Source organism: Alosa pseudoharengus, unplaced genomic scaffold (genome assembly GCF_046254945.1).
Source record: "Alosa pseudoharengus isolate Yale_2024_CS ecotype anadromous, Long Island Sound unplaced genomic scaffold, YU_APseudo_1.1 YU_APseudo_1.1_scf_16, whole genome shotgun sequence".
Lineage (NCBI taxonomy): Eukaryota > Metazoa > Chordata > Actinopteri > Clupeiformes > Clupeidae > Alosa > Alosa pseudoharengus.
The window spans coordinates 3,643,796-3,660,216 of record NW_027468630.1 but is presented as its reverse complement, the minus strand read 5'-3'; the positions used below and the strand labels follow the sequence as shown (position 1 = coordinate 3,660,216).

Below are 16,421 nucleotides of genomic sequence, written 5' to 3'. Positions count from 1 at the left end.
AACATACATTATTTACTATACATGTTGAGTACATTGTGTTCTCTAGCATCAAATTCGCCGTTTGCCGACACGCCCACCAGGCTGAGATGAGAAATATACCACCTACCACTCTCTCTACAGCTGGGGAACATGTGACTGTTGTTTTCATAAGCCCCGCTTCGATTCGTTGTAGGTCATGTAGCTTTAACCAATCGTATTGCGCGAATTAGGTCATTGGAGTAAAGTACCTCGCTGGCTTTGTGAACGTAGCTGTGTTGTCTCTTAAAAGACCAACATCGATCTCAGTGGGACTCCAACGATCATGCTACGTGTGAACAAGTAAACAAATTCTCGCCACAGCACAACGAAAACTTAATTGCTTACTGCAATCATGGTTCGGATGTTTGGACTGCTTTTGACGGCCTCGGGGCCCATCAAATTCGGATCAAATGCCATAGGAAAAAATTCGAGCACATTTGCAGCGCTGAAATACTGTACGTCGACGGTGACGGTATGTTCTTTTACTTTTGTCTCATGCTCAAAACAAGGACGAAAATGCAAATAGCAAGTGTTTTCAAGCTTTATTGTATTATCACTTGTTTGCCTTTTTAAGTAATTAATTGACCACTTTTGCAATTGCTGTGATATGCACAACCATTCGAGTTGGTCTGCACTGTTGTTAAACAAGTAACAACTTTGACCTGCCCCTTTTCCCTTTCCCTACATTTATTCCTGGTTGGAGTAGCTAGGCTTTCTGTCCAATTATTTGACTTGAAGAGACATATGTATGATTATATTATGCAATCGACTTTTTTGTCAACAGAATATGAGTTTAAAGAAAAGTCTGTTACTTGGAGGAAAAGAAGTTACCAGTTTGTCCAGATTGCTTTCCGTCAAGCCTCCAAGAGGTAGGCTAAGGCTGAGATGACTGGCGTGAAAAGCTCAACTATCAGACATATAGTTTCAGACATATAGTTTCAGACTGAAATTGAAATAGTCCTCAGACACTATACTTTGCTTTGTAGGTTTTGAGAAGTATTTCCCCAAGAAAAGTGAAGATTCAGAAGAGTCCCCTGGTGTCATGAAATCATGTGATGAACCCAAAAGTATGTAACTTAAATGACAATTCATTCATGCATCTATTTGCTGAAGTTGCATTACTTCTAACTTTAGCCTAACAAATCCATTGGTATGTCTGATATTTTTAGATGTGAACTCTAATGATCTTCTGTCAGGTGAAATTAGAAGAAAAGTACACGGAGGCGGCAGAGGAAAAGAAAGTGGTGGTGGACAAGGAGGGGGCAACAACGGCGAAGATGAGAACTGGTGGACCCGCATTCAGAGGGTTCGTGTTGACGATATAAACTGGCTCCACTACTCCGCTGCAAAGCTTTTTGATTAATTTCGCACTGCAGTAACTTCTGCCAGCTCAGACTTAACCCATATTTTCCATAAATCTATATTGTGTAACTGTTGCGCCCTGATCTTAAATAATCAGTGAATATGTAACACCCTTGTCTGACTTTGGGCTCTTGAGAATGCACACTTGCCAGCTGATAGTAGCAGCCAGTGTTGGTATCAACAGTTGATTGATTGATACCAGGTTGAGTGAAATGCAGTCTTCTGTAGACGTGATGACAGGTCTGTGCTTACTCGTTGTCTGTTCTCATTCTTCCCCCCTCTTCACTGGACAGGGAGACTTCCCCTGGGACAAGAAAACTTTCCAGCATGTGGCTTTTGCAGCGGCTGGAATGCTGTCAGCGTTTGTTTACTTGCACTTAAGGGAGACCGGAAAGGAGATCTCGTGGAGAGATTTTGTAAACTACTACCTCACTCAAGGACTGGTGAGAACTTGCAACTAATTTTGATTGTTTGTATCTCTAAAGAGGCATCATTGGTGGAGAAGAGTGCATCAATTTTCCAAAATTGCCACTTTGGTTTAAGCAATGACGATTCTCATACGTTAAAAGTTTTTTTTAATCTCATTATGCAACGTTGGTGGTCGAATCCTCACTTTCTAAGTATACTTGCTTTACAGGTTGACCGCCTAGAAGTGATCAACAAGCAATATGTCAAAGTAATCCCAGCGCCAGGAGTGAACACTTCTGATGTGGCAAGTGACATCACTTCCCCTTAAAACCCACTTCTTTCCTATCACACACTGATAGCCATAGATCAATTTGGTTGTTAGCACAATTAGGAATGGTTTAGTAAATTTGCTCTGTGTGTGTGTGCGCGTGTGTGTGTGTGTGTGTGTGTATATGTGTGTGTGCGCCTGCAGAGTTTCGTGTGGTTCAACATAGGGAGTGTGGAGACGTTTGAACGTAACCTGGAGTTGGCACAGAACGAGCTCGGCATGGAATCTCCTCACAAAGTGCCAGTGGTGTACAGCACAGAGAGTGATGGGTGCGTTCACATGCACACAGAGAAGGCCGCATTCATTCTCCTGCACTAACACTCTCAAAGCATCTCCAGAGCTCACTGTTTATTGTTCCAGCTGAGTCTGAAGTAATCAGGACATCAGAGGCATGTCTGTTTTGATTGGTATAGGAACAATAAAGCTGTGATTAAGCTGTGTTGTTTTGGTTTACTCCCCTTTCTGCTGTTTAGCTCTTTCCTGATCAGCTTGCTCCCTACTGCACTTCTACTGGGATTCCTGCTCTTCGCTCTGAGGCAAGGGCCCATGATGGGGGGCCGTGGGGGTGGTGGGAGCCGGAACAACCCCTCCAGCATGAGTGAATCCAAAGCCAAGATGATAAAGGGCAACATCAGCGTCAGGTTTAAGGACGTGGCTGGCTGTGAAGAGGCCAAAGTTGAGATCATGGAGTTAGTCAACTTCCTGAAAAGCCCTAAACAATACCAGGACCTGGGAGCCAAAATCCCCAAGGTACAGAATTGTAATTACAGTAATTAGAATTATAGTGTGTTCTCTCTTCCTCTTCTCATGAGAATACTTGTAAATATAGCATCTTAGAAAAATAAATGTCATTGGTGTTTCCTTCATTTGAGTATTAGTGGAAAGTTACAAGCAAGGTTTAGCAGCCAGTGGTCCCTAATTTCATTACTCACAAACATGCATGGTGTTGTCTTAATCCTATTGTGGTCATGTTGTCTCTGCCCTCCAGGGGGCAGTGCTGTCAGGACCCCCGGGGACTGGGAAGACTCTGCTGGCCAAGGCTATGGCTGGAGAGGCAAATGTCCCCTTTATCACGGTCAACGGCTCTGAGTTCCAGGAGGTGTTTGTGGGAGTTGGACCAGCTAGGGTGAGAATCGCCTTTCAGATACTCTAAAGAGGATTTCCATATTTCAAACATAAAAACTGTAACACTAGTTTACACCAAGTGCTACAGATCTTACTGTATTACCCTCAATATTACAACAATTGAGTGTAATATTATTAGTATTACAGATCTGAAAATGTGGAATAGATAAGTCAACATTGAAGCAGTGATGGACAGAGCGGATCTGCGTGAAAATCCAATAAATATCAGTAAAACTGTATATGTGACAGACAAGAGTGTCGTGTAATTTTGCTCATCTTTTCAGATGAGAGACATGTTCAATATGGCCAGGAAGAACGCTCCATGTATTCTCTTCATCGACGAGATTGACGCAGTGGGCCGAAAGCGGGGCCGAGGGGAGCTCGGTGGGCAGAGCGAGCAGGAGAACACCCTGAACCAACTGCTGGTGGAGATGGACGGTATGTATGGATTGTTAGTTTCGGACAGAAGGGATTGTGGGTCATGAAAGTTTTTAGCCCCATTGACCTGAGGCAAGTTTTGACTTGGCTGGATGAGTGTGCTGGGTTTGACATCTGTGCCATACAAATGAGATGAATGCTATTGATAATTATCATTCGTTGGAGGGTGTTATATATGTGTCATTGACATCTGGGACAGATTTAGGAGATTGACTGTGTGGAGTAGCTGCTGGGGATGAAATGCAGTCAGTCTTCCTTCCTGAAGCTGCTTTTCATGTGTGTTGAGAGTGAAGAGATCCAAGTGCAGTTGAAGATCTTGATAATTGCTATGGCCTGTTCTCTAAGCTGAGCTCCTCTGGAGGAATGTGAATTGATAAAAAACATTGAACTAGGATCTTGCAAAATGTTCTGAATCCAGTTTATATTTCTCAAAAGCCTCTTAATGAGGTAATGACTGTAATTCGTAGCAGGTTGTGTGGTTACATAAGTCTACATAACAGACCTCTTGGTCCAGTCAGGTAGTTGTGGATTGTAGTTAGTATGGCCTTTTATTTGCTTAAGACATTAAGTCATAGTTGCACCATTTGTGATGCGATTGCTGAATGGTCTCATTTGTTGGATAACATGGAGTGAGATTTGTGTTGGTTGAATGATCTTCATTCATTCATCAGATGTTCTTGTTTGTTTAGTACGTGTTATTCACTTGATGCACTATTATTAATAATAATATATAATAATAATCTTTATTTATATAGCACTTTTCAAAACAAAGTTACAAAGTGCTGTACAATATCAACATAAATGAAAATGCAAATAAGACATAATAATATAACAATCAAATAATATATACTAATTCAATTAGAACTTAACATAAATTTGAAAAAGGAAAATAAACTTACACTGAAATAAAACTTACTGAAATAAAACTTGACACTGAAATAAAACTTAGGATACTGAAATAAAACTTGACACTGAAATAAAACTTACTGAAATAAAACTTGACGCTGAAATAAAACTTACTGAAATAAAACTTAACACTGAAATAAAACTTAATAAACTTAACAGAAAATGAAGTATATTACTTAAACAAAACTAAGGAAGGCTTGCTTGTAAAGATGAGTTTTAAGGAGGGATTTAAAAGAGCATACTGACTTGGCTGACCTGATTTCATCAGGCAGGTCATTCCAGAGCCTAGGTGCCCTGACACTAAATGCTCTCTCCCCTTTAGTTTTGAGATTGACCTTAGGAATAGTTAGGAAACCACTACCAGATGATCTTAAAGTACGTACAGGTGTATAAGGTACTAGGAGATCAGATATGTAGTTGGGAGACAGGCCATGTAGAGCTTTAATCAGTAATCAGAAGAATCTTGAAATCAATTCTAAAGCTTACTGGGAGCCAGTGCAGTGAGGCTAAAACAGGAGTAATGTGATTACAGTACTTTGTCTTAGTAAGAAGCCGGGCAGCTGAATTCTGAACAGTTTGAAGTCTCTTTATAGATTTTTGGTTCAGACAAGAAAAAAGACTATTGCAGTAATCCAGGCGTGAAGAAATAAATGCATGTATAATGGTCTCAGTGTCTTTAAAAGTTAAGATGGAACTAATCTTGGAAAAATTTCTGAGGTGATAGAAACAAGACTGTATGAGCTTTGTGATGTGACGTTCAAAGCTTAAATTACTGTCAAACCAGTAATACTGTCAAACCAAACTTAATGCATTATTACAGTGCATGCAAATGTCCTGTCATGTGCACAAGTCATTTCCAATGCAAGTTGAATCCATAAATTGTATAGGAAGATCGGTCCAGTAGGAATTAATTTTTTTCTTCTTTATTGGATCTCCTAGGCTTCAACAGCAGCACCAACGTGGTCGTCTTGGCAGGAACCAATCGAGTGGACGTCTTAGACCCTGCTCTGTTGAGGCCTGGCCGGTTCGACAGGCAGATTTACATCGGTGAGTATCCCAACCCCTGGCCTGTCACCCAGAGATAACGACTCCTGCATTAACGACTCCTGCATCTACGTCTCTCAGTATTAGGATTACACAGAACCTCACAGAATGTCTCGGCAATTGCAGCAAATCCACTCCTTAGCCATCTTAAATTAAAGTGATGAAACAAGATTATCTGCTCTGCTGTTGCATGGGGAGCTACGTTTTGGAGATTAGAGTTGGTTGTGTGGCGTGAGTGAGGACTACAAGGGCTACAGGGGTTTTTACTGCTCGTCCCTGTGCAGGGATGAACCTAAGCCTACTGTAGGTCACCACCTCAGAAAAGCTCATTGGGAGCTTGCGTCAGAAGTAGCAAAGTTTTTATCGCTTTGTGCCAAGATCCTTTCCTTTCTCTCCTCTTTCATATTTTAATACAAACCTCTGCAGAAGTTAGTTTGGAAAATTATTTCTTTATAGACCAGTGTTGATTTGTGAAAAGCTTTGTGTCTTTTTCTGTCAGATTTACATGTTTTACTTAGCCAATACGTTTGAACCATATCCTCTAGTTGAAACCTAAATTTACCCATGGGCCAGATGTGAGGCTGACATGGAAAATGGAAAGAACTGATTTAGCTAGTGGCCCGTCTATTTATAGTCCTGTTATGTAACCCGAGCCTTTACTCGCTCAGGAGGTTGTGTTGTTACCCTTCATGTCTAACACTGATGTTATGTCTCACGACCTTTAACCTTTAACTTCTTTTCTCTCCCCCTCATTTTTCACAGGTCCACCGGACATCAAAGGCAGGGCGTCAGTCTTTAAGGTGCATCTGCGTCCACTGAGACTGGACCCAAGTATAGACTCCAATGCCCTCGCCAGGAAGCTTGCTGCTTTAACCCCTGGCTTCACTGGTGAGTATTGGTACTGTGGCCATCAGCTTAAACCACATGCATTAAACATATGGATCTTATGGCTCTTCTAGAAGGCTTTGTTAAGTGATGCATGTAAAGACAGGGTAGTGGTAGTATTACCATATATAGTGTAACAGGTAGTGATATTATTTCAACAGTTCATATTAAATCATCACCCTGCTTATTTCTCTATTGCTAGGTGCTGACATAGCTAATGTGTGCAATGAAGCAGCACTCATTGCTGCCAGACATCTCAACAAAGCAATCAAGGCTAAGCACTTTGAACATGCCATAGAGAGAGTTATTGGAGGTGAGTCACTTTTCAAAATGCTGTAATGAAGTGCTCTCTGGAATTCTTTGTTCTCATTATTTCTGATAACTTCAGGGATTCTGGTATCATATTACATTACATATTAATGAATGATAGACCACTGCGTACCACCATGGTTGTTAATTCAGTTATTGAGGACATAGACAGAAGCCAATACCCAATACCCAGTTAGCCAACCCATTACAAAGCACACGCAAAAAAACATTCCAAAACAGTCATTCGATTTCAAATCACACAAAAAAACAAGGGTGGTCAGATCATTGAGGCCACTGGTCAGGATGCATCTGAAGTGTTTTTCACCCACACATGAGGTATCAGATCCACATGCTAAGTGTTTTCCACCATGCTTGCCCTCAGGCCTGGAGAAGAAGACCCAGGTCCTTCAGCCCACTGAGAAGACCACCGTGGCCTACCATGAGGCTGGCCATGCTGTGGTGGGCTGGTTCCTGGAGCACGCTGACCCCCTTCTCAAGGTTCTGCCTCAAAGTTGATAGGATAATTGGCAGGAGATTAAAGCACTATTGCTCCTTGTTGTATGAATTTGACTCCACTAGCCACCTGTCAGCTTAAGATTGTTATTCATTCAAATCTGTAATATTACATGAATATGCACATTCTGCTGCTTAGATCGAACTTCAACCCTTGATCTCGACGTCAGTCAGGTTTACCTGTAGATTAAGGATTGTAGTCATGGTTGTTACGTTAAGGATTATAAAAAGCTTTTTGTCTGGCTGACCTAAATTCAGTCAGTCTTTCATTGTTTTGTAGCAGCCTGTTCATGTTTAACTTTGAGACAGTATGATGTGTATCTGTACTAAATGTGGATGGTAGAAGATGTCTAATAGAGTTTGATTGTGTAAGGGTAAAGAATACTGCTTCACCTACAGCAAGACTATAGATTTTGTGTTTTCCTTTTCACCCACAGTTGTCAATCATTCCTCGGGGGAAAGGCCTGGGTTACGCGCAGTACCTGCCAAAGGAGCAGTACCTGTTCACCCGGGAGCAGCTGTTTGACAGGATGTGCATGATGCTGGGAGGTCGCGTAGCAGAGCAGGAGTTCTTCGGCAGGATCACCACAGGTGCCCAGGACGACTTGAGGAAGGTCACGCAGTCTGCTTATGCACAGGTGCGTCCCCTGTCTCCGCTAGTGTGTGCCATCCCAGATGCAACCCAGCACCCACTGAGGTCCCTTCCCCCTTACACACACGCTGCTCACTCACACTCATTTTTGTATACACATTTTAATATAGGCTAACAACCATTTACATTCAAAGAACCCAAAGCTCTGTTGCAATATCAAATAATTATGCCATATATAGAAATTGAATGTATAATATATTTTGTGAATTTCTGTGAGTTGCTTTGAATAAAGGCATCTTCTAAATATAAATGAAATCTTGTTTCAGATAGTGCAGTTCGGCATGAATGACTCGTTGGGTCAGTTGTCCTATGACCTGGCCCAGCCAGGGGAGTTCATGTCCGAGAAACCCTACAGTGAGGCCACTGCGCAGCTCATCGACAGAGAAGTGCGCCAGCTCATCAACAAGGCCTTCATCAGGACACAGCAGCTCATCACCGACAAACGGGACTTAGTGGAGAAGGTAAGAACTGGAGGAGAGAAATGCACAGTGCACTGTGTACATTACTAAAGCCTGCCATAAAGTGAGGCTTCTGAGAAGTTTTCTTTTATTAAGTTATAAAAGTCAAAGGAAACATAAGGCATAGAGCCTTTTCTAAAACAAAGAAATGATAAAAAAAAAAACTTTCTTGATTTCTCTGCTGCCTCAGGTGGGTAAACGCCTCTTGGAGAGGGAAGTGTTGGACAAAGGGGACATGCTCGAGCTTCTGGGGCCGAGGCTCTGTGAGGAGAAGTCCTCCTACGAGGACTTTGTAGAGGGCACGGGCACTTTCGAGGAGGACACCAGTCTACCAGAAGGCTTAAAAAACTGGAACCAGGAGAAAGAGGATCCCCCACAACAGCTTAAAGGAGCTTTATACGTCTAGACTGGCATACAGCACGTGTGGTTTCGTGTCGCGTGGGCTTGGCATCAGGACCTGGAGCCTGGCCTCCCCCCAGCAGGGTCAGTATAGTGCTATGGGGATGTATACTGGTATACGGTACTCAATGGACTCACTGTATGGCAGGGGGCAGGGTGGTAAGAGGCTTTGGTTTCAAAGCTGACCTGCTTCCCTAGATGGACACTTCAATTCCACTGACCCGGAATGTGCAATCATCTTTTTTTTTTATTTAAGTGCTGAATAGTGCAGTAATATCCCATATTCAGTATTTTTTTATTCAGGTTCTGAATAGTACAGTACAGTAATATCCATGTTCTATTCAGGTTCTGAATAGTACAGTACAGTAATATCCATGTTTAAAATGGAATATTGTGCTCTGAAGATTGTGGTGTGAATCGTATCATGCCTTGCCTTATAACCATGAGTGTTAGTGGTCACAAAACGTTGTAAATAAGCTTGATGAAGTGGTCACTCTAATAATGCGAAGAACTGTGTTGAACAAGCGACACAAAAATACTGTAAGACTGTTGGCCTGCTGTTTTGCCTGCTATGCAAAAATTTGGAAGTGAATCATGCAGTCTATAGTGGGTGTGTTTGTGTGAGTACGTATGTATGCGTGTATGTTTATGTATGCGTATCTGTGTGTAGGCACATACAGTAGACAGATGTATGTAATGCCCCATTCAGACATAGAGGATTCTAGTGGAGTGACCATAAGAGAACATGAGATGTTCATGTAATTGCAGGCGAAATAATGGTTTGATAATGAATCGCCGACAATGTGTTTGTCGCTTAATATGTGCCTCTTATAGACACGTCTGCTGGCACCAAAATGTACATTTGAATTGAGTTCTGGTGTCTTTTATTAAATATGACCGTTTGCTCTCCTGGTTTCTGACTTCCAGCGCTTTGCATTCCAGCTGGAAAGACTTGGTTTTCCCTGCTGTTAATCCAAGTGAAGTCCATTGTTTTTTTGTTTTTTCTCCAGTAATTTGTTACTGTTCATGCTCTAGTGAAAAAGCTGCTGAGACAGCTTTATCTGTGAATAAATAAAGTCATTTGTGCTTAAATAAGAGAAATAGCTTGATATGGCTGAAGGATATGTTGTGTATTAGTAAAATGAAGTTATCAACATTGCCATTTATTTTATGTGTGTGTGTGGGGGGGTTCTCATTACTTGGTATGACCTCACTAAGTGGTTCATCTTCCTGTATAGTCTTATGGGGAGTTTGTGTTTTCGGTGACTTTTTTTCCATTTTGAGAAGGCACCAATATTTTCAAAGTTCACGAAGGTCACGAGATTGCTCCCTAACTGTGCATCTTGAAGGGACAAACAAGTGCCTCCTGTCTACCACTGCAGCGGTCCCATTCTAGATTAGCCATAATGCACAGTGGTCCCATTCTAGATTAGCCATAATGCACAGTGGCTATTCTTACCATGTTGCACGGTGGTGAACAGAATACATAATATTTCCATTTTATTTACGTTCTCCTTCTTGGCGCAATGCACACATTTTTGAAGAGGCAAAAGAAAACCTGTTCTACAACATTCTTACGATAATCATGTTATGCTTGTGGCTGTACTACGATGAAAGGATTGTATGCTTTTTTTAGCATACATACTGTGAAAGATTAAATCTCAAAGCGCTTCAGTAAAGCAGTCTGATATCACATGACAATCCCACAATGTTAGTCTTCAAAACGTAAAGGGAACAGTTGACACAGTCTGTCCAATGTACATGAGTAGCACTCAAGTCTATTAGGTCAATGGAAGCTGCTGAGTCTCCATAGTGCCCTGAAAGCTGAAACTTGTAGGCCCTGTCTGCATGTCTGACTTTGGGGGGGGGGGGGGGGGGGGGGGGGGGGGGGGGGGGGGGGGGGGGGCACCGCCTACGTTTGATTAACATCTTTAATTGTAAAGAGTAAAAGGGAAGGAAATGAAGGGAGAGGAACCGTTTGAGTTATTATGACTTATGATGTGTTTAAGCTGGATGGTTCAGTTTGAGAGACTTATGACTTATGATGTGTTTAAGCTGGATGGTTCAGTTTGAGAGACTTATGATGTGTTTAAGCTGGATGGTTCAGTTTGAGAGACTTATGATGTGTTTAAGCTGGATGGTTCAGTTTGAGAGACTTATGATGTGTTTAAGCTGGATGGTTCAGTTTGAGAGACTTATGATGTGTTTAAGCTGGATGGTTCAGTTTGAGAGACTTATGATGTGTTTAAGCTGGATGGTTCAGTTTGAGAGACTTATGATGTGTTTAAGCTGGATGGTTCAGTTTGAGAGACTTATGATGTGTTTAAGCTGGATGGTTCAGTTTGAGAGACTTATGATGTGTTTAAGCTGGATGGTTCAGTTTGAGAGACTTATGATGTGTTTAAGCTGGATGGTTCAGTTTGAGAGACTTATGATGTGTTTAAGCTGGATGGTTCAGTTTGAGAGACTTATGATGTGTTTAAGCTGGATGGTTCAGTTTGAGAGACTTATGATGTGTTTAAGCTGGATGGTTCAGTTTGAGAGACTTATGACTTATGATGTGTTTAAGCTGGATGGTTCAGTTTGAGAGACTTATGACTTATGATGTGTTTAAGCTGGATGGTTCAGTTTGAGAGACTTATGATGTGTTTAAGCTGGATGGTTCAGTTTGAGAGACTTATGATGTGTTTAAGCTGGATGGTTCAGTTTGAGAGACTTATGATGTGTTTAAGCTGGATGGTTCAGTTTGAGAGACTTATGATGTGTTTAAGCTGGATGGTTCAGTTTGGGAGACTTATGATGTGTTTAAGCTGGATGGTTCAGTTTGAGAGACTTATGATGTGTTTAAGCTGGATGGTTCAGTTTGAGAGACTTATGATGTGTTTAAGCTGGATGGTTCAGTTTGAGAGACTTATGATGTGTTTAAGCTGGATGGTTCAGTTTGAGAGACTTATGATGTGTTTAAGCTGGATGGTTCAGTTTGAGAGACTTATGATGTGTTTAAGCTGGATGGTTCAGTTTGAGAGACTTATGACTTATGATGTGTTTAAGCTGGATGGTTCAGTTTGAGAGACTTATGATGTGTTTAAGCTGGATGGTTCAGTTTGAGAGACTTATGACTTATGATGTGTTTAAGCTGGATGGTTCAGTTTGAGAGACTTATGACTTATGATGTGTTTAAGCTGGATGGTTCAGTTTGAGAGACTTATGATGTGTTTAAGCTGGATGGTTCAGTTTGAGAGACTTATGATGTGTTTAAGCTGGATGGTTCAGTTTGAGAGACTTATGATGTGTTTAAGCTGGATGGTTCAGTTTGAGAGACTTATGATGTGTTTAAGCTGGATGGTTCAGTTTGAGAGACTTATGATGTGTTTAAGCTGGATGGTTCAGTTTGAGAGACTTATGATGTGTTTAAGCTGGATGGTTCAGTTTGAGAGACTTATGATGTGTTTAAGCTGGATGGTTCAGTTTGAGAGACTTATGATGTGTTTAAGCTGGATGGTTCAGTTTGAGAGACTTATGATGTGTTTAAGCTGGATGGTTCAGTTTGAGAGACTTATGATGTGTTTAAGCTGGATGGTTCAGTTTGAGAGACTTATGATGTGTTTAAGCTGGATGGTTCAGTTTGAGAGACTTATGACTTATGATGTGTTTAAGCTGGATGGTTCAGTTTGAGAGACTTATGATGTGTTTAAGCTGGATGGTTCAGTTTGAGAGACTTATGACTTATGATGTGTTTAAGCTGGATGGTTCAGTTTGAGAGACTTATGACTTATGATGTGTTTAAGCTGGATGGTTCAGTTTGAGAGACTTATGATGTGTTTAAGCTGGATGGTTCAGTTTGAGAGACTTATGACTTATGATGTGTTTAAGCTGGATGGTTCAGTTTGAGAGACTTATGATGTGTTTAAGCTGGATGGTTCAGTTTGAGAGACTTATGACTTATGATGTGTTTAAGCTGGATGGTTCAGTTTGAGAGACTTATGATGTGTTTAAGCTGGATGGTTCAGTTTGAGAGACTTATGATGTGTTTAAGCTGGATGGTTCAGTTTGAGAGACTTATGATGTGTTTAAGCTGGATGGTTCAGTTTGAGAGACTTATGATGTGTTTAAGCTGGATGGTTCAGTTTGAGAGACTTATGATGTGTTTAAGCTGGATGGTTCAGTTTGAGAGACTTATGATGTGTTTAAGCTGGATGGTTCAGTTTGAGAGACTTATGACTTATGATGTGTTTAAGCTGGATGGTTCAGTTTGAGAGACTTATGATGTGTTTAAGCTGGATGGTTCAGTTTGAGAGACTTATGATGTGTTTAAGCTGGATGGTTCAGTTTGAGAGACTTATGACTTATGATGTGTTTAAGCTGGATGGTTCAGTTTGAGAGACTTATGACTTATGATGTGTTTAAGCTGGATGGTTCAGTTTGAGAGACTTATGACTTATGATGTGTTTAAGCTGGATGGTTCAGTTTGAGAGACTTATGACTTATGATGTGTTTAAGCTGGATGGTTCAGTTTGAGAGACTTATGATGTGTTTAAGCTGGATGGTTCAGTTTGAGAGACTTATGATGTGTTTAAGCTGGATGGTTCAGTTTGAGAGACTTATGACTTATGATGTGTTTAAGCTGGATGGTTCAGTTTGAGAGACTTATGACTTATGATGTGTTTAAGCTGGATGGTTCAGTTTGAGAGACTTATGATGTGTTTAAGCTGGATGGTTCAGTTTGAGAGACTTATGATGTGTTTAAGCTGGATGGTTCAGTTTGAGAGACTTATGATGTGTTTAAGCTGGATGGTTCAGTTTGAGAGACTTATGACTTATGATGTGTTTAAGCTGGATGGTTCAGTTTGAGAGACTTATGATGTGTTTAAGCTGGATGGTTCAGTTTGAGAGACTTATGATGTGTTTAAGCTGGATGGTTCAGTTTGAGAGACTTATGATGTGTTTAAGCTGGATGGTTCAGTTTGAGAGACTTATGATGTGTTTAAGCTGGATGGTTCAGTTTGAGAGACTTATGATGTGTTTAAGCTGGATGGTTCAGTTTGAGAGACTTATGATGTGTTTAAGCTGGATGGTTCAGTTTGAGAGACTTATGATGTGTTTAAGCTGGATGGTTCAGTTTGAGAGACTTATGATGTGTTTAAGCTGGATGGTTCAGTTTGAGAGACTTATGACTTATGATGTGTTTAAGCTGGATGGTTCAGTTTGAGAGACTTATGATGTGTTTAAGCTGGATGGTTCAGTTTGAGAGACTTATGATGTGTTTAAGCTGGATGGTTCAGTTTGAGAGACTTATGATGTGTTTAAGCTGGATGGTTCAGTTTGAGAGACTTATGATGTGTTTAAGCTGGATGGTTCAGTTTGAGAGACTTATGATGTGTTTAAGCTGGATGGTTCAGTTTGAGAGACTTATGATGTGTTTAAGCTGGATGGTTCAGTTTGAGAGACTTATGATGTGTTTAAGCTGGATGGTTCAGTTTGAGAGACTTATGACTTATGATGTGTTTAAGCTGGATGGTTCAGTTTGAGAGACTTATGACTTATGATGTGTTTAAGCTGGATGGTTCAGTTTGAGAGACTTATGATGTGTTTAAGCTGGATGGTTCAGTTTGAGAGACTTATGATGTGTTTAAGCTGGATGGTTCAGTTTGAGAGACTTATGATGTGTTTAAGCTGGATGGTTCAGTTTGAGAGACTTATGATGTGTTTAAGCTGGATGGTTCAGTTTGAGGAGACTTATGATGTGTTTAAGCTGGATGGTTCAGTTTGAGAGACTTATGATGTGTTTAAGCTGGATGGTTCAGTTTGAGAGACTTATGATGTGTTTAAGCTGGATGGTTCAGTTTGAGAGACTTATGATGTGTTTAAGCTGGATGGTTCAGTTTGAGAGACTTATGATGTGTTTAAGCTGGATGGTTCAGTTTGAGAGACTTATGATGTGTTTAAGCTGGATGGTTCAGTTTGAGAGACTTATGACTTATGATGTGTTTAAGCTGGATGGTTCAGTTTGAGAGACTTATGATGTGTTTAAGCTGGATGGTTCAGTTTGAGAGACTTATGACTTATGATGTGTTTAAGCTGGATGGTTCAGTTTGAGAGACTTATGACTTATGATGTGTTTAAGCTGGATGGTTCAGTTTGAGAGACTTATGATGTGTTTAAGCTGGATGGTTCAGTTTGAGAGACTTATGACTTATGATGTGTTTAAGCTGGATGGTTCAGTTTGAGAGACTTATGATGTGTTTAAGCTGGATGGTTCAGTTTGAGAGACTTATGACTTATGATGTGTTTAAGCTGGATGGTTCAGTTTGAGAGACTTATGATGTGTTTAAGCTGGATGGTTCAGTTTGAGAGACTTATGATGTGTTTAAGCTGGATGGTTCAGTTTGAGAGACTTATGATGTGTTTAAGCTGGATGGTTCAGTTTGAGAGACTTATGATGTGTTTAAGCTGGATGGTTCAGTTTGAGAGACTTATGATGTGTTTAAGCTGGATGGTTCAGTTTGAGAGACTTATGACTTATGATGTGTTTAAGCTGGATGGTTCAGTTTGAGAGACTTATGATGTGTTTAAGCTGGATGGTTCAGTTTGAGAGACTTATGATGTGTTTAAGCTGGATGGTTCAGTTTGAGAGACTTATGACTTATGATGTGTTTAAGCTGGATGGTTCAGTTTGAGAGACTTATGACTTATGATGTGTTTAAGCTGGATGGTTCAGTTTGAGAGACTTATGACTTATGATGTGTTTAAGCTGGATGGTTCAGTTTGAGAGACTTATGATGTGTTTAAGCTGGATGGTTCAGTTTGAGAGACTTATGATGTGTTTAAGCTGGATGGTTCAGTTTGAGAGACTTATGACTTATGATGTGTTTAAGCTGGATGGTTCAGTTTGAGAGACTTATGACTTATGATGTGTTTAAGCTGGATGGTTCAGTTTGAGAGACTTATGATGTGTTTAAGCTGGATGGTTCAGTTTGAGAGACTTATGATGTGTTTAAGCTGGATGGTTCAGTTTGAGAGACTTATGATGTGTTTAAGCTGGATGGTTCAGTTTGAGAGACTTATGACTTATGATGTGTTTAAGCTGGATGGTTCAGTTTGAGAGACTTATGATGTGTTTAAGCTGGATGGTTCAGTTTGAGAGACTTATGATGTGTTTAAGCTGGATGGTTCAGTTTGAGAGACTTATGATGTGTTTAAGCTGGATGGTTCAGTTTGAGAGACTTATGATGTGTTTAAGCTGGATGGTTCAGTTTGAGAGACTTATGATGTGTTTAAGCTGGATGGTTCAGTTTGAGAGACTTATGATGTGTTTAAGCTGGATGGTTCAGTTTGAGAGACTTATGATGTGTTTAAGCTGGATGGTTCAGTTTGAGAGACTTATGATGTGTTTAAGCTGGATGGTTCAGTTTGGGCGTAGATAAGTACCGGTAGTAGGGCTACAAATTCAAAATGTTTGGACAATAAACACGTCAACTTACATATTTTATCCTCTCCCGAATCCTTTCCTGTGATTACTTGTTTCCCTTAACCCCAACAAGGTGGAGAAAGGTTTTTAAATCGGGTCAGTCCAGCC

General features: G+C 40.6%; 1 protein-coding gene across 2 annotated transcripts; it reads left to right on the top strand.

Moving 5' to 3' along the window:
- Nucleotides 1-45: 45 nt before the first annotated feature.
- LOC143125354 (mitochondrial inner membrane m-AAA protease component AFG3L1-like) lies at nucleotides 46-9,998 on the top strand. Of its 2 annotated transcripts, none has more exons than XM_076286739.1 (17): nucleotides 46-490; nucleotides 803-887; nucleotides 1,005-1,085; nucleotides 1,188-1,324; nucleotides 1,674-1,823; nucleotides 2,018-2,092; nucleotides 2,261-2,385; nucleotides 2,590-2,866; nucleotides 3,105-3,242; nucleotides 3,526-3,679; nucleotides 5,525-5,632; nucleotides 6,392-6,517; nucleotides 6,717-6,827; nucleotides 7,206-7,321; nucleotides 7,774-7,974; nucleotides 8,255-8,449; nucleotides 8,637-9,998. In XM_076286739.1, the coding sequence occupies exons 1-17, from the start codon at nucleotides 371-373 to the stop codon at nucleotides 8,850-8,852; spliced, it is 2,415 nt and encodes an 804-aa protein (XP_076142854.1). In that variant the 5' UTR covers nucleotides 46-370; the 3' UTR covers nucleotides 8,853-9,998. The 2 variants fall into 2 exon arrangements, with proteins under 2 accessions (XP_076142854.1, XP_076142855.1); XM_076286740.1 differs by having other exon boundaries at nucleotides 48-490; nucleotides 1,215-1,324.
- The last annotated feature ends 6,423 nt before the right edge of the window (nucleotides 9,999-16,421 follow it).